The 22,918-nt window shown below is 37.2% G+C and overlaps 1 protein-coding gene across 3 annotated transcripts in view; it reads left to right on the top strand.

Annotated features, from left to right (window-relative positions):
- The window catches only part of Cyb5b (cytochrome b5 type B), a 54,821-nt gene that overhangs the window by 5,618 nt on the left and 26,285 nt on the right, over window positions 1–22,918 (top strand). For all 3 annotated transcript variants that reach the window (XM_074055755.1, XM_074055756.1, XM_020175331.2), the window contains exons 2-3: window positions 15,805–15,933; window positions 17,038–17,067. In XM_074055755.1, coding sequence (XP_073911856.1) covers window positions 15,805–15,933; window positions 17,038–17,067 — 159 coding nt within the window. The remainder of the gene's footprint in view (window positions 1–15,804; window positions 15,934–17,037; window positions 17,068–22,918) is intronic.

The raw sequence follows: 22,918 nt of genomic DNA, 5'->3' as shown, positions 1-22,918 counted from the left end.
TGGTATTTTTGAGATAGGGTCTCACGAACTGTTTGCCTGGGGTAGCCTTAAACCTTGATCCTCCTGATTTCTGCCTCCTAAGTAGCTAGGATTATAGGTGTGAGCCACCTGTGCTCAGCTGCTTTGAGGGATTTAAAATGTAACCTAACACTGGGTGTGGTGGTGCACACTTATAATTAGCACTTGGGAGACTGAGGCAAGTAGATCTCCAGGTTGAGGTCAACCTGGGCCAGTAGTGAGTTCAAGATCACCCTGAGCAGCATAGCAAGATTCTTTCTCTAAAAGCCTAAATAGCCAGGTGTGGTGGCTCATGCCTGTACTCCTAGGTACTCTGCAGGTGGGAATCAGGATGGTGTTTCAAGGCCAGGAGAACCCATCTCTTTTTTTTTTTTGGTGGAACTGGGGTTTGAACTCAGGACTTTGTGCTTGCAAAGCAGGTGTTCTACTACTTGATCCACACCTCCAGTCCATTTTGCTATGGTTATTTTTAGAGGTGGGGTCTCATGAGCTATTATTTCCTCTGGGCTGGCCTCAAACTTTGGTCCCCTATCTCAGCTTCCTTAGTAGCTAAGACTACAGAGCCACTGGCACCTGGCCAGGAGACCCCCATCTTAACCAATTAAAAAGCTGGGCATGCAAAAGACCAAAAATCGTATGTTCTCCCTCATATGTGGACATTAGATCAAGGGCAAACACAACAAGGGGATTGGACTATGAGCACATGATAAAAGTGAGAGCACACAAGGGAGGGGTGAGGATAGGTAAGACACCTAAAAAATTAGCTAGCATTTATTGCCCTTAACGCAGAGAAACTAAAGCAGATACCTTAAAAGCAACTGAGGCCAATAGGAAAAGGGGAACAGGAACTAGAGAAAAGGTGAGATCAAAAAGAACTAACCTAGAAGGTAACACACACTCACAGGAAATCAATGTGAGCCAATGCCCTGTATAGCTATCCTTATCTCAACTAGCAAAAACCCTTGTTCCTTCCTATTATTGCTTATACTCTCTCTACAACAAAATTAGAAATAAGGGCAAAATAGTTTCTGCTGGGTATTGAGGGGGTGGGGGGGAGAGGGAGGGGGCGGAGTGGGTGGTAAGGGAGGGGGTGGGGGCAGGGGGGAGAAATGACCCAAGCCTTGTATGCACATATGAATAATAAAAGAAAAAAAAAAAAAAGCTGGGCATGGTGGTGTGTGCCTGTCGTCTGAGCTACTCAGAAAGCCTAAATAGGAGCATTGGAATATAGGCCAGTCAGGGCATAAATGTAACTCAAAAAGTAACTTTAAAAAAAGTAATTAAAAAAGTAATTGAAGCACAAAAGGGCTAGGGGTGTCACTCAAGTGGTAGAGTGTCCACTCAGCAAGCCAAAGGCCCTGAGCTCACTGCCCCCCCCGCCCCCCCGCAAAAAGAAAAAGAACAAAAAATGGATAAATAAAATAAAATAAAGGTAAACTAGATGCCTTGGATGACTGGCATCTACGAATCTACTTTCGTTTATTTATTCATTTTGTGTGGGGGGGTGGACATGTGTGGACCTGCTCATGCGTGTATATGTGCACGCACAAGAACAGAATGAGCACTCTAGATTTTACTGCATTCTAAGCACCATGCTGTGTTCTGAAACAGTCATGAATAAGACAGCCTTGGTCCCTGTTCCTAAGTGTTTATAGTCTGTGCAGAAGAAAGACATTTTAAAAAATTGGAATTGCGATAAATAACCATGAATGTGCCTTGGCAGTTGAGAGACTGTATTGGTGGGAGCTAATCTGATAGCCTATGGGTATAAGGTTATGTTTGAATTTGCAGACCTGAACTTCAGGCTCTGGCCAGTAGTGACTTTGCCAGGTTGCACCCTTTTTGGCAGTGAGTTAGTTTGCCTGTCCTAGGTGACCCCTGTCTTACCAGGCTCATTCTCATCCAAAAGCAAATATCTATGGGCCTGCACCATTTCCTCCTGATCACTCCCCAGCTCTGTTATCTTTCTTTGCCCTGTTACACTGTTTTTTAGGAAGTAGTTTTTGTCCTCTTCAAAACTTTAATCTCCATATGTCACTTTGATGATGTCATGTGTTTGGCCAGAGGTCGCTCTTTTCATCATCCGGCCCAATTTTGCAGCTTCCTCAAACTTTTCTCCATTTCATTTTCCAAGTCAGGTGGTCTATAGTAGATCTCTATTGTTACATTTTTATTATGTCAGTATGGAATTTCCATCCACGGAGAAGTTGTGTAATTCTTTTCCAATATGATTTTTATCCAGTAACTGTCACTTTTCACATTCTCTTCTTTTTGGTTCATCAGTCCTTTGTTCTTTTCATGGAATTAATAATCTGGAAGCATTAGGTTCCACTAGTAATTTGTCCTTTTAAAAAATTAAAGCAGAGATTTTTCTGTCCTCTTTCCAATAGTACTTAGTAAAGTCATTGAATTAAAAGAGTCTCACTGCGATCAGGACCATGAAAATCTTGATGTGAGATAATTATTCAAGCATAGGAATCAAATAGGTCAATGGAACTGAATTGGAGTTAAAAAAAAAGTTCCTATTTATGCATGGCAACTTACTATAAAGGTGACATTTAAAATTAATGGAGCGCCAGGGACCGATGGCTCATACCTGTAATCCTAGCTGCTCAGGAGACAGAGATCAGGAGGATTGCAGTTTGAAGCCAGCCCCAAGCATGTAGTTTGTGAGACCCTATCTCAAAAATACCCAACACAAAACAGGGCTGGTGGAGTGGCTCAAGAGGTAGAGCACCTGCCTAGCAAGCATGATGAGGCCCTGAGTTCAAACTCCAGTACTGCCAACCCCCCTAAGAAAAAACAAAAACAAAGTTAATGGAGATGTTGAGGGTATAGCACAGTGATATAGTGCTTACCTACCATAATTGAGGTCCTAGGTCCCATCCCCAGCACCATAAAAAGAAAAATAGAATTGCCCTAAAGCCTATAATCCCAACTATGTTGGCGGCAGAGATCAGAGATCAGGAGGATCACAGTTTGAGGCCAGCCAGGGCAAAAAAATGGTGTGGCTCCATCTCCTTCAATGGCTGGGCATGGTGGTGCGCACCTGCCATCCCAGCTACACAGGATAGCACAAATAGGGTGCTTGTCCAGGCCGGCCTATGCATAAAACAGGACCTTATCTTAAAAATAACCAAAAAGGGCTGGAGGGTTGGGGGGCATGGCTCAAGTGATAGAGTCCTGCCTAGTAAGCATGAGGCCCTGAGTTCACAAAAAAAAAAAAAAATTGTATAAGTATGTGTGTGTGTGTGTGTGTGTGTGTGTGTATATATACATATATTCTCTCTATGTGTATATATATTCAATGAGGCAGCGGTAAGCCTGTATTTAAATGTCCCATTTTCAAGAATGAGAAGCAGTATATTTTGATCTTAAAATATCGACCTCAGCATTTTCCAATTTATGATCATTAGCATTATTTGCATGTATCTGCATATATTTGGATTACAAGTTGGGCATTTGACTTTGAACTGACTACATTGACCCCGGGAACACATTACAAGCTTGGAAGTGTGTCAGTTAGGAGCTTTAAATGGCAGAGATCACCTATAGGACCAATATTGAGAAAACCTCTAGTGTGTCTCAAGTCTTTGCTTTGTCTTGCTATTGAACTGAATGTTATACAATCTGTTACTCCCAATGCAGCATTATCATTTTATTCACATAGGCTGATAAGGGGAAGGTTTTACCCTCTTCTGAAGCTGGTACCTGTTCTTTGTTGAATCAGCAACAAAAAGGAGTAGGGACAGAATTGTAAAAGAAGTTGTGGGGTATTTTTTGGGGGAGGGTGGCTGGGGGGAAGAAGTGGGGTTTCCCTGTGTTGCCCAGGCTGTTCTTGAACTCCTGGACTCAGCTTCCCCAGAAAATTGGGACAGATAGTGCCACCAATCAAGTTGGTATGAATTCAAATTTGTGTGCTATAACTTTAGGATACTAAATGTAATCTCCATGGTAACCACAAAGAAGACAAGTATAGAATTTACAGATGCTCCTTGACTTATGATGGGGATATGTTGCAATAACACTATTGTAAGTTGAAAATACTAAGTTGAGGATTGGGTGTAGCATATGTGATGAACTGAATTCCATCCCAGCATCACAAAAAAAAAAAAATTAACTTGAAAATTCATTTAATACACTTAACCTACTGAACAATATAGCTTAGCCTACCTCAGAGCACTTTTATTAGCCTACTTTTGGCAAAGTATCATACACAATGTCTATTTCATAATAGAGTGTTGAATATCATATGCTTTATTGAATACTGTCTAGTATTCTATACAGTTTCAATTGTTTGCCCTCATGATTGCATGGCTGACTGGAAGCTGTGCTCTCTGCCACTATCCATCATTGTGAGAGAATATCATAGTGCTTTATCACTAGCCCACAAAAGATCAGACTTTGAAGTATAGTTTCTACTGAATGCATATCACTTTCTCCCATTGCAAAGTTGAAAATTATATGTCAGAAATCATCTACATGAAAGGAAATTAGATAGGAATTAAACTGTTTCACTATTTAAAAAATTAATTATCTGGTTGTGATGGTATGTGCCTAAAGTCCAGCTACTCAGGATGCTGCGCCAGGAGTATTACGAGTTCTTACTTGGCTGCTTAGTAAGACCCTGTCTCAAAAACAACAAAACATGGACTGGAGGCATGACTCAAGTGGTAGAGCACTTGCCTAGCAGGCACAAGGTCTCAAGTTCAAACCCCAGTACCACTAACAGAAAAGCAAAACAGGGCTGAGGATGTCGCTTAGTGATAAATCACATGTCTAGCATGTTCAAAGCCCTGGATTCAATCCCAAGCACTGAAACAACAACAACAACAACAAAATAGCAAAATGACACAAGCCACTTCTTCCTTATCAGAAATTACCTAAATGTAAATGGGTTAAACTTTCCAATTGAAAGATTGGCATTATGAGTGAAAAAACACGATACAACTGTATTCTGTATACAGTGGATTCAATTTAGATGCAAAGACACTAATAAGTGGGAAGTGAAAGAATGGAAAAGATACTCCATACAAATAATAACCAAAAGAGGGAAGGGATGGTTCTACTATTATAAAACAAAATAGACTTCAAGTCAAAAAAGATTTTTCATGGATATAGAATTTCAGTTTTATACTATGAGAAGGATTATAGAGATAGTTGGTAGTGATGGTTGTGTAACAATATGACTACTTAAATATCACTGAACAGCACACTAAGATGGATTAAAATGATGTTTAGTCCATTTGCACTGTTATAATGAAATACCTTACTGTGGGTAATTTACAAAGAACAGAAATTCTTTTCTTCAAAGTTCTGGAGGTTGGGAAGTCCAAGATCAAGCTGCCAGCAGATTCATTTTTCTGGTGAGGGCTGTTCTTCCATTGTAGCCCTTTTTGTTGAATCCTCTAAAGGGAAGAAAAGCTGTGTGCTCACATGATGAAAGCTGAAAGGCAAGCAAACCTCTTTTATAAGAGCCTTTCCCATCCATGCGCAGAGGAACCCTCATGCCTCTGAAAGGTCCCATCTTTAAATACAAGCACATTAGCCATTAAGTTTCCACACCTGAATTGGAGGGGGGACACACTCAAACCATGGCAGATAGCAAATCGTATGTTATATGAAGGTTCAGAGAGAGAGGGAGAGAGAGAGAGGAGGAGAGAGGAAGGGAGGGAGGAAGAGAGAGAGGCTCTCTAAACTGTATGGAATATTTTGTAAGTAAATGTCTTCATGACTTAGGATCATTACTGAGAGCACTGGTTATTCTGAATTTATAGTACTCATTTTTTCCCCCTTATTCTATAAGGCTGTGCAAACAGCATAGGCTTTGGTAACTTTCTGGTTGATAGAACTTTGGTTTGGGTAGTTTAATTATATGACTGGTAAGTTTTAGTTATATGTAAAATAAAAATCAAGTCCAAATGACTGAAGCTTTAACTTATTTCTGGCCTTCAGGGAGTTCTTGCTTATTCTACTCTCTACTCCCTTCCTGACTTGTCTGTGTTTTCAGTGATGGAGATAGCTAGATAGTTCATCTGGATTGTTCTTTGTATAACTATAGCATATCTAGATTCTTTAATGAATTTGGGTTTTGCTTTTCAGTTTGAGTAATAAGGTATAAATATGTTACATAGTTTCAGTATCCTTTTTGTTATGTGCCTTAAGCTGTTAAGTTTGGACTATCACAACCTGTCAGTGCTAAGAGTGTCAAATGGGAGTAATTAGGCATTTCCTGACACTCCAAGTTCGAAGTGTGGTGAATGGGTGTAGTGTTGGCCTACTGGAGAAAATCCAGTAGTTACTAAACTTTCATTTTCAAGGGTTTTAAAGTAGTCAAGGTTCTTAAATAAGCAATTGAATGGAAAGGGCAAATCTAATTCAGAAAGTTTTCTTTAATAAGTGTTAGCTTGAAAAAATAATAAATATTGGAAAAATATATACTATAAAATATATAAAATCAAAGCATTTAAAAATATTTTTTCAGTGCTTTCTTGTTTGTTTTTGTTTTTTTGTGGTACTGGGTTTGAACTCACTGCTTTGCACTCAAGCATTCTGCCACCTGATCCATGTCTCCAGCCTGATACTGGGGTTAACTCAGGGTCTAGAGCTTGCCAGGCCTTGTACTCTACCACTTGAGCCACACCTCCAGTCCTTCAAAAAATATTTTGTTGACTTAAGGATGTTATCAAGCAGAACAAGATGTTGGTACTCTTGGATTGTTACGGTTTCCTCTTAAATGATTCAAGTTATATCATGTGAATTTCTTTTTCTTTTTTTTTTTAGCAGTACCTTTTTTTTTTTTTTTTGGTGGAACTAGGGTTTGGACTCAGGGCTTCATGCTTGCTTCAAGCTTACAAAGTAGGCACTCTACCTCTTGAGCCATACCTCTTTTCTGGAATATACTTTTTATCTACCATTGACCTTACAGTCTTTTAAATCAGTTTAAAGGGTGGAAATCCTGTGTTATTCTACTTTCTTTCTTCCTTATCTGACTACTAATTTCATACGTTTTAAATTTTGCTGTCTACATTAAGTTTACTGCTGCACATTTTTATGTATTGACAGTCTACAAGTGGTGTTCTGTGAGACCTGGCCGACTGGACTAACCCCTGGCACTTATAGTTCCTAATACTGTCAGAGACTAAGGATGACTGAAAATAAACTCATATTCCTCCAAAACCTCCTGCCCTGGGTCTGGGTTGGGGGGGGTGGTATTACTTAATTTGAAATCTAGTCTTATTTGTCCTTTGGTCTGTGTCAGTGGTTTTCAGATTGATTCTTGATTACTGAGCACTGTGGTCACTTGAACTTGATTGTGTGTATTAGGCTTTAAAGTGTTCTACAGCTAAGAAAATTAGAAAAAACCTCTGCCTTCTGTCCAGTCAGTAAACATGCCCAGGTGTTTCCTCTTTTCAAATGTGAAGTGCATGGTTTTTAAGACATATTTTTTTAAAACAGTAACAAAAATGCACAAAGCCAAAAGTACAGTCAATGAATTTTCAGTACATCAACATGTTTATGAAAGCACTGTCCAAGTTCAGAAAGAACAGTGCTAGCACCCTAGAAATGCTCCTTCTCAGAGTAACTGCTGTTACTGCTGTCCTGACTTCTAACTTTCTGTATAATATACTCCACAGGTAATATACTCCTTCTTAAATGTAATAAGCTCTTGCTAATTTACCACCCAAAACAAAAATTAGTGTCTTAAACAACAATCTAAATCTAATCAAATGGTCTTTTGCCCACTGTTTCCTTCTACCTCTCTCCTTACCCCAATAGCTATCATTCTTATTTCTGTATTCATTATTTCCTTTTTCTAGTTTCATGGCATCTCTATATATTCTTTAAAATTTACCATCCTAAACATTTTTAAGTATACAGTTCAGTAGTATCAAGTACATATATGTTGTTGTGAGTCAGATCTTCAGAACTTTTGCATCTTGTAAAATTTAGACTACACCATTAAACAAAGCCCCATTCTTCTTCTAATTTGTATGAATTTGACAACTTTAGATATCTCATATTAGTGAAATTATGTAGTATTTGCCATTTTGTGATTTTATTATTTCACTTAGCATAAAATCTGCTAGGTTCATCCATTGTAGAATGTGACAGGATTTCTTTTTTTTTTTTTTCAGTCTAAATAACATTCAATTATATGTATCATTGTTTCTGATTACAATGCTTAACATACAAATTACATCTACTTATTTTTTTTGGCTGTACTGAAGTTTAAATTCAAGGTTTCACACTTGTAAGGCAGTTGCTTGAGCCATGCCCCTAGCAACATCTTTTTTTTTTTTATTTTGGTGGCACTGGGGTTTGAACTCAGAGCCTCATGCTTACTAGGCAGGTGCTCCACTACTTGAGCCACTACACCCATCCCCATTTTCTTCTTGTTACAAAAATGGCACCCTGCTACTTCTCTGGGACAGAATAATTCTTGGGCAATCCTTATTTATAGGTCTGTCTGCCATCTTACAACATTATTTAAATCCTCTCCCATCTCATCCCACCATACATTATGTCAGTTCTTTTCTCCAAAACAGATAGGTCTTTAGTTCAACTGAGTGGCCATATGGTACAGCAGCATAGATTTTTCAGGTGATTTGATATGCTCCAAGCTTTAAGTCAAGAGACTCCACAGTTTAACCCATCTTTGAGAATAGTGAAGGCACTTGAGAGTCTAGCAGTATGCTAGGCTCATTAATTACCTGGGACAGTATTAAAAGTTAGAGAAGATTTGCTAAGTCTGTCCTGGCACTGGGTATTCACTCTGAAAAGAGTTTATGTGAAGCAGCACTATCCACAATGGCCAAACCACAGAACCAGCCTAGGTGTCCATCGACTGATGAATGGATAAAGAAAATGTGGTATAGATATGCAGTGGAATATTAATTTAGCCACAAAGAAGAATGAAATCATGTCATTTGCAGGAAAATGGATGGAATTGGAAATCGTCATGTTAAATGAAATAAGAGACTGAGAAAGACAAATATTGCATGTTCTGTCTTATGCAGAATCTACACCTTAAAAAGGAATGACACGAGTATAAAATGGGTACTAGGGATGGGAGTCAATGGGAGGGGGGTAGGTGAAAGGAGAGTATAAAGAGGGGTGACTATGATTGAAGTACTTCTTACACATCTGTGAAACAGAATAATGGAACCTGTTAAAAATTGTTCAAGGGGAAGAGGGGATAAGGGAGAACTATGGAGGGGGTGAATCCAATTAAGATATATTATAAGCACATATGTAAATGTCACAATGTATCCCCCCTGTGCAAGTATTACATATTTTTAAAAAATGCTCTAAAAAGAGGGGAAAGGAGAATAAGAGAGTAACAGAGAGAGTGAGTTTGATAAAAGTACATTATATGCATGTATGGAAATACCACAATGTAACCCCTTTGTACAATTAATAAACACTAATAAGGGAAAAAGAAAAGAGTTTATGTTAATAAAATTTTGGTACATTTTTTCTTCATGTTAATTTGCCAAAATGACCAATACAGGGAAATTTCATTTTGCTTATCTATAGTTTCTAAATTTTTGGTAATGAAAATTGTGACCTTTGTAAAGAAAGTTAAAAAAACTAATACAATTAAATGTAAATATGCAGGGTACTTGGATCCCAAGAAAATAGTTTACTGTGGTTAAATATCAGACTGACGGCACATTATTAGTTATAATTGATAATACTTTTTCCAAAGTTGAATTTTTGTTAAGTTTTTAAATATTATTCACTAGCTCAAGTTTTCCCCCTTTTTTTTTTCCTTTTCATTTCTAGGATCACCGAAGGGAAAATTAACACATTTTAAAAATGAGTCTCCGTATAAGTCAACACTACACACTTCTCATTTTCTCTAGTTTGAAACATAAAGGAGAACATGGGTCAGATAAGAAAGATCTCTGCTGTATACATCCTTCTTTTTACTCTGAGAAGCTCCAGCTCAAACAAGAGTTACCAGGTTAAGGGCCACACCAAGTTCTGGCAGAGCTAATCTCTGCCTGGCTTTCCAAAAATAGAGATCTATAACTCATATTGACTATGTCTTCATAATGGAATTCTTTGGTCATGAGCTCTTCATGGAAGACATCCGGTGCACACTGGTGATCTCTTAGCTCCAAAACTTCCCACTTTGTTTTGATGCTTTGTTGATATCTGTGGGCCCAGGCAAGGCTGTCCCAGTCATCTGTTCTTGCCTTATTCCTTATTGGTCTGAAACCCAGGTACATTGAGGAAGTATCAGGATGCAGCTAATATGAGTAGCTCTATTCCTTACAGCAGCATAGTATTAAAACAGAGGGTTAGTGGAAACAGGACTTTGGTCATGACAAAGCCTGAGAATGTCATGTTGATCCATCCACCAATAAGAGTCACAAGGAAGGCATTTGTTAAATTCCTTTTCATTGTCTCTGTGAGCATAGTGGGATCAGTCATAGAAGGGAGCACTGTCTGTTTTCCTTATAGATTTTTAAAAACTTTGTCCTCTGGGTTTCAAAGTAATATTTTCCTGTCAAGAAAGACTTTTGGGAAGGAATTTTCCATTTTTCCTGAAGATACTGACAGGACCCAACTGTCAGATACTTGTATCTGGGACTCTGCAGCAGGATGGATACATAGGGGTGGATTATGCCTGGGCAGTGATTAAGGATGGGCATGACTATCCTGAGGGTGATGTTGGAATGGACCAAGAACTCTACTATCCAGCTTATCTAAAGCTGGCCTGACCAGGGACATAGGGACTCTCCTGTCTTGGGTTCTGGGCTCTTCTTTATGTTCACCTCAAGGTCTTCAGTCCCCTCATCTTGGGCATTGTCTTAACCTTGGACTGGCCCTGGACTCTGCTGTACTCTCAGGCCTGGCTCTCTACCTCTAGCTGGGCTGCCAGTGGTCCACTGCAACCCTGTTGCCATTTGATTAAATAACAATATATGGCTAGGCTTGGTGGCTCATGTCTGTAATCCTAGCTATGCAGGAGGCTGAGATTGGGAGGATTGCAGTTCAAGGACAGCTTGGGGAAAAAGTTCACAAGACCCCATCTAAACCAATGGCTGGGCACGGTAGTGTGTGCCTGCCACCCCAGCTATGAGGGAAGCACAAATGGAATTGTGGTTCTAGGCCTGGGCATAGAAAACAAAACCCTATCTCAAAAATAATCAAAGCTAAAAGGCCTGGGGGCATGGCTCAAGTGGTAGAGTGCCTGCCTGCAAGTTTTAGCCCATGAGTTCATGCCCCTACCCAGTACTGCTAAAAAAAAAAACAAACAAACTGATGATTATAGTGATCTCAACCCTTTGCCTCAGTGAAGAAAAAGCAAGTTATAAAACATTATGTACCCTATGAATTCACTTAAGTAAAAAACCAAAAACTTTTATTTATCATTGTCTAGTACATAAAGTAGTAAGGACTCAAAATTGTAATGATTAAGAGAACACAGGAAAATCAAACAGTGGAATTTTATATACTATATTAGCTATGCTTATTATTATCATTGGTTCTTTATTCTTTTTTTTCCAAATTTACTACTACAGTGAACATACAATTTTTACATATATGTGTATATATATGTTTTAAACTATTTGCTTTCTCATTTATTTCTTTATTAATAAGTGGGAAGAGGTGACAATGAAGCTATTTTGTAGAAAGAGCTATGTAAGAAGTCATAAATTCTGTTATTCCCCAAAATATCTCAAGGTGCTTGGAAGTTTTGTTATCATTTTACTATGAAAGGTTGGAATGTGTCATAAAGGAAAAATACCTTGCATAGTTTAGTTACATAGAGCAAATTGGGATGTAATTCCAAAACTAATGACTTAATTTCATCTTAGGATGAGAGGTTTCAGAGGAAATAACAAGTGAATGGTAGCTGGCTACTCTTGCTTTGAAATAGTATGCTTAAATACTGGTCTCTGAGACTAACTCCCTGGGTGGAGACCTTTTTGTAGACCGAAATAGAAGTTGTCCTTATTCTCAGGGAGTTTATGAGCAAGTGACTGTGATTGATAAGTTACTTTTAGGTTTTATACTTCTGTTGAATTGGTCTTTAAAGTAAGAATGAGTACATTAGTGCTGCCTTAGTGGTTGTTATCAAAATAACTAATAAAAAGTAGTACTTAGTATTTAAAAAATAAAAATCTGGATATGTTGAATAATGAAAATTCCAAATTTGCTAATTATAAGTAAATGTCTATTGAGTATTTAAGTCAGGGACTGTGCTAAGTGTAATTTAAAAAAAACATTTATTTTCTGAGTAGGTAGTATTTGGTAACAATTTCAAAAGAGTATACAATAAAAAGTCTTCCTTCTACTTTCTCTCCCAACTGTCAGGTTTTTCTCAGCATTTACAGAAACATTTTATGCATGTTTAAAGATATATGTGTCTGCTACTATACCTTGTCAAGCACAAAATTTTTTTTTAAATGTACGATTTTTTTTATTGTTTTATTATTCATATGTGCATACAAGGCTTGGGTCATTTCTACCCCCTGCCCCCACCCCCTCCCTTACAACCCACTCTGACCCCTCCCTCTCCCCCCCACCCCCTCAGTACCCAGCAGAAGCTATTTTGCCCTTATCTCTAATTTTGTTGAAGAGAGAGTATAAGCAATAATAGGAAGGAACAAGGGTTTTTGCTGGTTGAGATAAGGTTAGCTATACAGGGAGTTGACTCACATTAATTTCCTGTGCGTGTGTTACCTTCTAGGTTAGTTCTTTTTGATCTCACCTTTTCTCTAGTTCCTGGTCCCCTTTTCCTATTGGCCTCAAGTTGCTTTTAAGGTATCTGCTTTAGTTTCTCTGCGTTAAGGGCAACAAATGCTAGCTAATTTTTTAGGTGTCTTACCTATCCTCACCCCTCCCTTGTGTGCTCTCGCTTTTATCATGCGCTCATAGTCCAATCCCCTTGTTGTGTTTGCCCTTGATCTAATGTCCACATATGAGGGAGATCATATGATTTTTGGTCTTTTGGGCCAGGCTAACCTCACTCAGAATGATGTTCTCCAATTCCATCCATTTACCAGCGAATGATAACATTTCATTCTTCTTCATAGCTGCATAAAATTCCATTGTGTATAGAGACCACATTTACTTAATCCATTCGTCAGTGGTGGGGCATCTTGGCTGTTTCCGTAACTTGGCTATTGTGAATAGTGCTGCAATAAACATGGGTGTTCAGGTGCCTCTGGAGTAACCTGTGTCACAGTCTTTGGGTATATCCCCAAGAGTGGTATTGCTGGGTCAAATGGTAGCTCAATGTGTAGCTTTTTAAGTAGCCTCCAAATTTTTTTCCAGAGTGGTTGTACTAGTTTACATTCCCACCAACAGTGTAAGAGGGTTCGTTTTTCCCCGCATCCTCACCAACACCTGTTGGTGGTGGTGTTGCTAATAATGGCTATTCTAACAGGGGTGAGGTGGAATCTTAGTGTGGTTTTAATTTGCATTTCCTTTATTGCTAGAGATGGTGAGCATTTTTTCATGTGTTTTTTGGCCATTTGAATTTCTTCTTTTGAGAAAGTTCTGTTTAGTTCACTGGCCCATTTCTTTATTGGTTCTTTAGTTTGGGGAGAATTTAGTTTTTTAAGTTCCCTATATATTCTGGTTATCAGTCCTTTGTCTGATGTGTAGCTGGCAAATATTTTCTCCCACTCTGTGGGTGTTCTTTTCAGTTTAGAGACCATTTCTTTTGATGAACAGAAGTTTTTTAGCTTTATGAGGTCCCATTTATCTATGCTATCTCTTAGTTGCTGTGCTGCTGGGGTTCCATTGTGAAAGTTCTTACCTATACCTACTAACTCCAGAGTATTTCCTACTCTGTCCTGTATAAACTTAAGAGTTTGTATTCTGATACTAAGATCCTTGATCCATTTTGAGTTAATCTCGGTATAGGGTGATATACATGGATCTAGTTTCAGTTTTTTGCAGACTGCTAACCAGTTTTCCCGGCAGTTTTTGTTGAAGAGGCTGCTATTTCTCCATCATATATTTTTAGCTCCTTTGTCAAAGACAAGTTGGTTATAGTTATGTGGCTTCATATCTGGGTCCTCTATTCTGTTCCACTGGTCTTCGTGTCTGTTTTTGTGCCAGTACCATGCTGTTTTTATCGTTATTGCTTTGTAATATAGTTTGAAGTCAGGTATCGTGATACCTCCAGCATTGTTCTTTTGACTGAGTATTGCCTTGGCTATTTGTGGCCTCTTGTGTTTCCATATAAACTTCACGGTAGATTTTTCAATCTCCTTAATGAATGTCATTGGAATTTTGATGGGAATTGCATTAAACATGTAGATTACTTTTGGAGTATAGACATTTTTACTATGTTGATTCTACCAATCCATGAGCATGGGAGATCTTTCCACTTTCTATAGTCTTCCTCAATCTCTTTCTTCAGAAGTTTATAGTTTTCCTTTTAGAGGTCGTTCACATCTTTTGTTAGGTGTACACCTAGGTATTTGATTTTTTTTGAGGCTATTGTAAATGGAATTGTTTTCATACATTCTTTTTCAGTTTGCTCATTATTAGTGTATAGAAATGCTAATGATTTTTCTATGTTGATTTTATAGCCTGCTACCTTGCTGTAGCTATTGATGATGTCTAGAAGCTTCTAAGTGGAGTTTTTTGGGTCTTTAAGGTATAGGATCATGTCATCTGCAAATAGGGATCTTTTGACAGTTTCTTTACCTATTTGTATTCCTTTTATTCCTTCTTCTTGCCTAATTGCTCTAGCTAGGAATTCCAGTACTATGTTGAATAGGAGTGGAGATAGTGGGCATCCTTGTCTAGTTCCTGATTTTAGAGGGAATGGTTTCAGTTTTTCTCCATTAAGTATAATGCTGGCTGTAGGTTTGTCATATGTAGCTTTTATAATGTTGAGGTACTTTCCTTCTATTCCTAGTTTTCTTAGAGCTTTTATCATGAAATGGTGTTGGATCTTATCAAAGGCTTTTTCTTCATCTATTGAGATGATCAAGTGGTTTTTGTCTTTGCTTCTGTTAATGTGGTTTATTACGTTTATTGATTTTCGTATGTTGAACCACCCCTGCATTCCTGGGATGAAGCCTACTTGGTCATGGTGAATAATCTTTTTGATGTGTTGTTGAATTCGGTTTGCCATTATTTTGTTGAGGATTTTTGCATTAATGTTCATTAAGGAGATTGGCCTATAGTTCTCCTTTCAAAATTTTTTATATCCTTACTTAATACAATAGTTGTTGAGGTAGATATTTTTATTATCTCAATCTTATAAATATGGATACAAAGACATTTCAGTTTTTGAATATCTTTTTCAGTCACATAGCTTATAGTTATAGAATCTACTTCCCCTACATTACTTTTTAATTTTATTTATTACATTTTTACTTAGAAATAATTTCCTGCAGCAGTCTTAATAATGTTGGCAAAAGGAACCAATCCAGAATCACATGTCATTCCCAGTTGTCATGTCTTTCTAGCCTCCTTCCATCTAGAACAGTTTCTTCAGTCTTTTCTTGACTTTATGACCTCAGTTATTTTTGGTTTGCAGTACAGGCCAGTCATTTTGTGGAATATTGCTCAATATACAGTTGTCTTATGTTTTCTAACAATAATACCCATATTACGCAGTTTGGGCCAGAATATTTTAGAAATTATGCTGTTGCATCCTTACAGGTGGCACACAATGTCTCTTTGTTCCATTATTCCTGTTACAGGCAGAAGTGAGAAAGAAGGCAACAGAGCGGAAAAAAAGATTTATATTGGTTTGGTTTTCAGAGAACCCTCTGTTCAATAAATATCTTTTCCTTGTAGCATCCTGGTGGAGAAGAAGTTCTGATAGAACAAGCTGGTGCAGATGCAAGTGAAAGCTTTGAAGATGTAGGTCACTCCTCTGATGCCAGAGAAATGCTAAAGCAGTACTACATTGGTGATGTCCATCCGGTAAGAACTATTAGAGAATTAGAATCACTCTGCAGTAAATAGCCACATAGCAGGATGAGAAAATGAATTATTATAATAGGAATTCATTCGACTCAGCTGTGAGGCTAAATTTTCTCCAGAATCACCTAACCTTATGGTGCAGCACATAGTACCTTTGAAAAACTAAGGGAACTGATTTTAGATTATTTTTATTGATTGATTTTTATTATCAATATAAAAATAGTGCAATTTTTGAAGGTAAAAAGAACACATTTAATACTTTTACTGGGACACATTTTCCAGGGCAAATCTGAACTATAGTCAGCCTAATACAGATAGATTTTTTTATTAGCATATAATAGTTGTGCAGGGGGTACATTGTGATCTTTAATATGTACTTACAATATATCTTAGTTAGACTCACCCCCTCCATTGTTTTCTCTCATTCCCCTTCCCCTTTTTATTGATTGATTCTTGTAATTAATAACACCTGTGCCTAAAATAGTGGTTTAATTGTTCTTGCAAGTCCCCTGCTAAAAGCAGTAACTGTGGACTTTTAAATCCTTTCTTTGTTCCATTCTAACAGGGGCCCTGCCTGGCCACCTCCAGGGAAGGGAAGTAGAGATGGGAGAGAGCCTTTTTTTTTTTAAGTCATGTATACTCTTGAACTATTTAACTTTTTTTTTCAACCATGTACTGTGTGTGTGTGTGTGTGTGTGTGTGTGTGTGTGTGTATTAAAAAATATTTTTAAATGCTTTGATTTTATGTATTTTATAGTATATATTTTTTCAATATTTATTATTTTTTCAAGCTAACACTTATTAAGGAAAACTTTCTGAATTAGATTTTGCCCTTTCCATTCAATTGCTTATTTAAGAACCTTGACTACATCAAAGCCCTCGAAAATGAAAGTTTAGTAACTCTCAGAGAATTCACTACCATAAAAATGTAGATTCATATTCCGAGGTTAGACACTAGCACACAGTAAGAGTAATTTTGGAGCTGTGGCTCATGTGGTAGAGTGCCTGCTTTGCAAGTACAAAGCCCTGAGTTCAAATCCCAGTCCCACCAAAAAAAAGAGTTATTTTGGCTATGTCCTAAAACATTGTTCTCTTTTTTAACAGAGTGATCTTAAACCTCAAAGTGGTAACAAGGTAAGAATTCATGTTGTCTTCTGTGTTTCAAGTGCTTATGTTTCTGTTTAGTCAAGTAGAATTGCTTTTTAAAACAATTATCTTAAGAGAAGTTAAAAAGGGTTGACTTTTTCCCAAGCAAAAATCCTATTTTTTAGGAATTTGGACTCAGTATCTCTCAGGAAGAAAGAATAGCTGAGTCTTAAACATAGGAAACATTTTGCTAATGCTTCTGTATGCTTTTTTTTTTTTTTAAATTAAAACTCTGAAGTATGCCTTCTATAGTTTTGAAAGAAATTAGTTTATGGGTTCAGTTATAGAAAAGCATCTTACTCTTACCTTATATAGAACAGGGGAAAAATAATTGCTTCTTTCTGAAAAATAATTAGAAAGTTAATTTTCTCTAACAGGTTATCTTCTTTATTCATAATACACATACCTTTCTCTCGCTATTTCCCAAATTTAATTCTTTTATCCTGTAGTGTTAATAGGCCCACACCCTTTCCAGTTACTCAGTTATGTAGCAAAAATGAAAGATTCAGTATTTGAAGTGTTTGAAAACCTTAATGTGCTCTGCCTTACATACCAGAAAGAAAATATGAAAGCCTTTTCTGCTTCCCATAAGCTGGGTGGTTTCTCTTATGGTTTCCCTTGACTTCTGTCTTCAGATGCTGTTACACTGCCCTCTGAAATGGACAGCAGTCTAGGTGCTGCCTAGAACTTCATGGACACAAGGCAAACTCCCTTTTCCTTCTTTTAGCTTCTTGCTTCTCATTCCCTTTTGAGCCAGAATTATTAAACAGATTTGACACAGCGATTCAAGTTGGCCTGGACACAAGCATTCTTTCAATTCAAGAGGTTGCTTGCTTGGCAGTGTCTACCATCTGTCGCTCTGCAATCCAGAGTGTTTGTCTAAATTAACTCTTCTATCTTGTTAGACTCTACTACTCAGAGCTATTGACTTGTTTATGAAAGAGAAATGAAATGGCTCTTTTGACACTTTGTAAGCACAGGTGGTTGGTTTTGGCTTCCCCTCCTCACACCTGTACTACCTATTCTTGAGTCCTCACTTGTGACAGTAAGGTAAAATTTGAACTAAGCATAGCCTTTTCTGGCATATTGAATGTGTCCAGAAAAACTCTCATTCTCAGAACTTAGCTTTTCAGTCAAGGGATATCCCATTTTTATAAGAGATGCAGTTTGTATCTAGGAGCAATAACTCATTTCTGCACAGCAATCATGAGGCAAGCCTTTATATTAAAACAGTAGGAAAATATTTTTGCAATTATAATGTCTAGAAGTCTATAAATTGCTTCTTGTTGCTGTTTTTCTTTCTTGGTAGTATAGTGGGTACTTAGGACCATTCTTAGAAAGGAAGAGCAGTATTCTGTAAATTCTGCTCCTTGTACTACCTAAATTCTAACCCCTTGGAAGAACATGAAAATACAAAGTGTATACTATCAGGCTTTCATGACTGCTGCTTCAGAATCTCTGGAGCTAGGGCTTAGGAATTTGCATTTTAAATAATCCAAGTGATAAAGAGGTAGTCAAACACCAAACTTTTTGCTGAATGGATAGGTCCATCTTTTCATTTGAAAACCTAGGGAAATTTAATTCTCTTCTGTGCAGAGTGTTGTCTGCCTTCTATAAGCCAGAGAATTAATTAGAGATGTGTCAGCTAAATTAAAACTGTTGCACCTTGGATTTTTTTGTTATTTTAGAAAAAGAAACCACTTCAGCCCTCCAAGTTCTATAATAATTCAGAAGTCTCCAAATGTAGTTTTAGTGACTGAAAGCACTTTTCAGGCCTCTGTTTTCTTCATGTCACTTGTACTCAAGGGACCAGTCTCCATTAAGTAGTCTGACTGCTGTGTGTTTCCAGACACAATGTTGCATTTTTGACAGATTAGGCAAAGAAAATCTTTTGGAAAAATTTCAAGATCACCTTTGTAGGTTTTCAGAGCTGTATTCCAACCTTATTTCAGTTCCAAGAACAAGTCTTGATCCCTCAGATTTATTTCTTATAGGGGTTTAAATAGACACTTCCATGTCTAGGATATAAATATCTGTTTTCATTTTTCTATGTCTGGTTTAAACATTCACCATCAAGCAATGGAAGTGAGATTCATTTCATTAATTGCTTTCCTTTCTTTTAGTTCACGGTTTCTGAGTCTTTGTGAAGTGACTTTTTAAAGCCTAATTAAGAGGAGTCTTCAGGACTGGAGGTGTGGCTCAAGTGGTGGAGTGCCTGTTTTGCAGGTGTGAAGCCCTGAGTTCAAACTCCAGTCCCACCAAAAAAAAAAAACAAAAAACACTTAAAAAAAAAAAGGAGTCTTTAGCCTTGTGAAACAGACTTAATTTCCCATCTCCTTCATTCCTGTTTCTTCTTTTCTCCTTTCCCACCTTTGTAACCCTCTAGCCCCATTTCTCCTCCCTATATCACACTCTTCCCATAAAAAACACAGAAAGCACACCTGAATGTTGCTATTCCAGACTATAAATCAGGAACCATTTCCCAGTTCTTTTAGAAACTTCTGCCTTTCATATTGCTTCTATTATAACTCAGATAAATACTTAATGGTTATTGTTAGATTAGTAATACCTGACTTGAAATATTATAGTATAAAGTTTTAAAAACTTCAAAATTTACAATCTGACAACAGATACTTTCTTATTTGCTTTAGGTAACTAACTAGAATTAAAACCATTTTGCCTGTATGAATCTTTCTGGATTAACCCCCATGCTGAGTCATTAATCATATATATCATTTTGTTGTTTTTTTGGTGGTACAGGGATTTGAAATCAGGGGCCTTGCACTTGCTAGGTAGGCACTGTACCATTTGAGTGCCTACCTCTGACAGCCCTTATTTGACTTGACATTTTTCTGGACTGCTTTTGGTTATGGAAGTTCACCTTAGAAAAAGACTTGGTGTTATCTGTTATTGTGCCTATCTTCCTCTTCTATTTTGTAGCAAATAACTGACAGGTATTTGTGATCCATGAATTCTGTCTTTTGATTACGCATTTACTTCTTGCTTAGCTGTTTTACCACTCAATCTGCCATCAGTTCAGGAGATAAAATACATACATATAGATCCTAACCTGATCAGAAAAGTGGACATCATTTCATTCATTTATTTAACAGATATTATCTAGATGATAGTTCAGTTGCTTTACTAGTCAAATCCATTTCAGTAAATAGACCCAATAACTTGACCATTGTCTTGTTAATACACACACACACACAGTACATGATTGAAAAAAAAAGTTAAATAGTTTAAGAGTATATTTGACTTAAAAAAAAGGCTCTCTCCCATCTCCGCTCCCCTTCCCTGGAGGTGGCTAGCCATCATTTTCTTGTTTTCTCTTCCAAAGAGGGTCTTTGTATATAAGGATGGATGGATGAATGGATGAATAGGTGGATAGATGGTTTGACCATACTTTCCTTTAAAAAAAACCAGCCCAACACACTATTCACCTTTCATCTCTTTATTAGTGATTACTCCTTATCAAATCATAGAGATCTTCCTCTTTTAAATAAATATTTAAAATTTCATAGGCAAAAGTTTTGATATGGTAGCATGTTATAATAGAATTTGATCTGTTTTTTAAAAAACAAATTGTCTTCATAGAGCCTTAATATGTGTTTTTAACTTTAGTTTTTAACTTTTGAAATCCAGTAAATTCCAAGAATATTAGGAGCAGTCTGTGAGTTGCATTTAAGGTCAGCTACATTTCTTTCTCTTAGATGCTGATTTTTACTATACATACAGTTTTTTGTTATACATATATACCGTATATATATTTACATTTTATATTGTTTACCTCCTCCTCTTTCATGGGAAATAACCTAAAACGGATGCATTATTTATAATTATGTAATATAGTTAGTTGGTTGCTCTGTTAGTTTATTTTCTGTTACTGTCACAAGATACCTGAGGTTGGGTACTTTATAAGGAAAGAAAAAGGTTTATTTAGCTTACAGTTCTGGAGGCTCAAGGGCATGGTGCCAGCATGGCTCAACTCCAGTAAAGGCCTCATGGTCGATGGCATCATAATGGCAGGAATGAGTGGTGGTTGGGGGAGAAGGTAAGACAGACTAGTACTGCTGTAATTCCTACCAAGGGCACACCCTCAAGTGACCTAAGGACCTCCCATTAGGCTTCACTTCTTAACAGTTCCCACTTCACATCACTATACTGAGGACCAAGCTTCTATCATACTGAACTCTTGAGGAAAATACTCGAACCATTATTCAAATCATAGCAACTACATTAAACTAGAAATTTACTTTTAAGGATTTTTTTTTTTACTATTCCTATTATACCTACTACGAGTTTTATTAAAATTTGAAGTGGGGATGCATGTGCCCATAAGACCAGTAGTGATTGCTAGTTACCAAAGAATTCTGTCTGGTTGTTTTATTGTTCCCTGCATTTGTCTGAACTTTGTGTTTTGTAACATAATCCTTTAGAAATAAGCATAGAATGTCATGGTAAAATCACTTGAAAAACAAAATCCCCTTTCCTGAGTGATGGCATGAAGCTCTGTTATGTATTTCTGCAAAACAAGAGATCAGAAAAGCAAGGTAGTATCCTTTTCAAATCAGCCCTCTACTTGTTAGCTCCCAATAGAGATCATCATGTGAGTGTCTTAGGTTTTTAAAATTTTTTTCTTTAGTCATGTGTTATATATTTTATATAATGGGTTCTTAAACTCATAGAAATTTGTGTTAGGGAGTGTTTTTGTTTTGAATTTTGCCCTGTCTACAGGGAAATATTTTTATATAACCAGGCTGACTTTAGGGATACATACTTTGCACAGCAGTAATTGTTAAACTGTATTCTCATTCAGAAAGAAATGGTTTGCAGTTATTTGTATATTTTATTATGCTGGAACTTCATGAGAAAGCTGTCCCCAAAATCCATACCACATGACCATACTGGAACTATATATAAATTATATACCTTCAGTCTTCAAGCTTTTTAGGTGGTAAGAGGCACCTAATACTGAAATTCATGTAGTGGTTACTTGTGGTATAAGATCCATGGTATTATGGGAGAAAAAAAATCCTTTCTAGTAGTGTTTGAAGCCAAAAATTCCCAAGTTTTTCATAACTTTCTGGCCATAGAGGTACCACAGCATTCTAAGTAAAAAGCTGCAAAAACTACCAGACCACCCAAATGTCTGTTCAATTTGCTGAAAGTGTCTAGTGGCTTAAAATCTACTTCCTCCAATTTTAACTGCATGGAATCCTCTTGGAACAGCAAACATCCAATTTAGGAATTAGAACATAAGCTCTTTATACACTTCATATACTTTTTATTTAAGCTTTTGAAAGCCTAAATGTAAACTGTTATAGGCTGAAGGTATACTTAACAGTATCCGTGTCTGTGTTTTAGCACATCATAATCATAATTCTGGATCATTCTTTTCTACATTTATGTCCTGATGATAAAGCACACCACATTCCTTAAGTGTGTGTGTGTGCTCATTGCTCATGTTTTTTCATAAACAGAATTTATAGTGAAATATGACCCCTCCACTGACCCCAAAATCCCTTCCCATGAGATTGCCAGGTGTGACATTTCTTTTATTATTCTTTTAACTGCTTCATATTGGGTCAGTACTTACATATGCTGCCTCTTGGAAGAGAATCTGGGAAAACATCCTTTATGGAGTTGTTGGAAGAGAGAGAAATCTCCATAGGGTAGTGCTTCTTCAGTCTTCTGAGACATGGGACCACAGTGTCTCCTGCTTTCTACCTTTTAGAAGGCTACTCCTGTAGGTCTTGCTAAAATGCCTTTGGCTCAAGAAAATTGTGTTGAAATAATTAAATATGATTTTAGAACTCAAGTTCATCAGAGCCTT

The sequence above is a fragment of the Castor canadensis genome, chromosome 15 (assembly GCF_047511655.1).
Source record: "Castor canadensis chromosome 15, mCasCan1.hap1v2, whole genome shotgun sequence".
Classification (NCBI taxonomy): domain Eukaryota; kingdom Metazoa; phylum Chordata; class Mammalia; order Rodentia; family Castoridae; genus Castor; species Castor canadensis.
The sequence above is the reverse complement of the archived record's forward strand: the minus strand, read 5'-3'. Positions and strand labels throughout refer to the sequence as shown.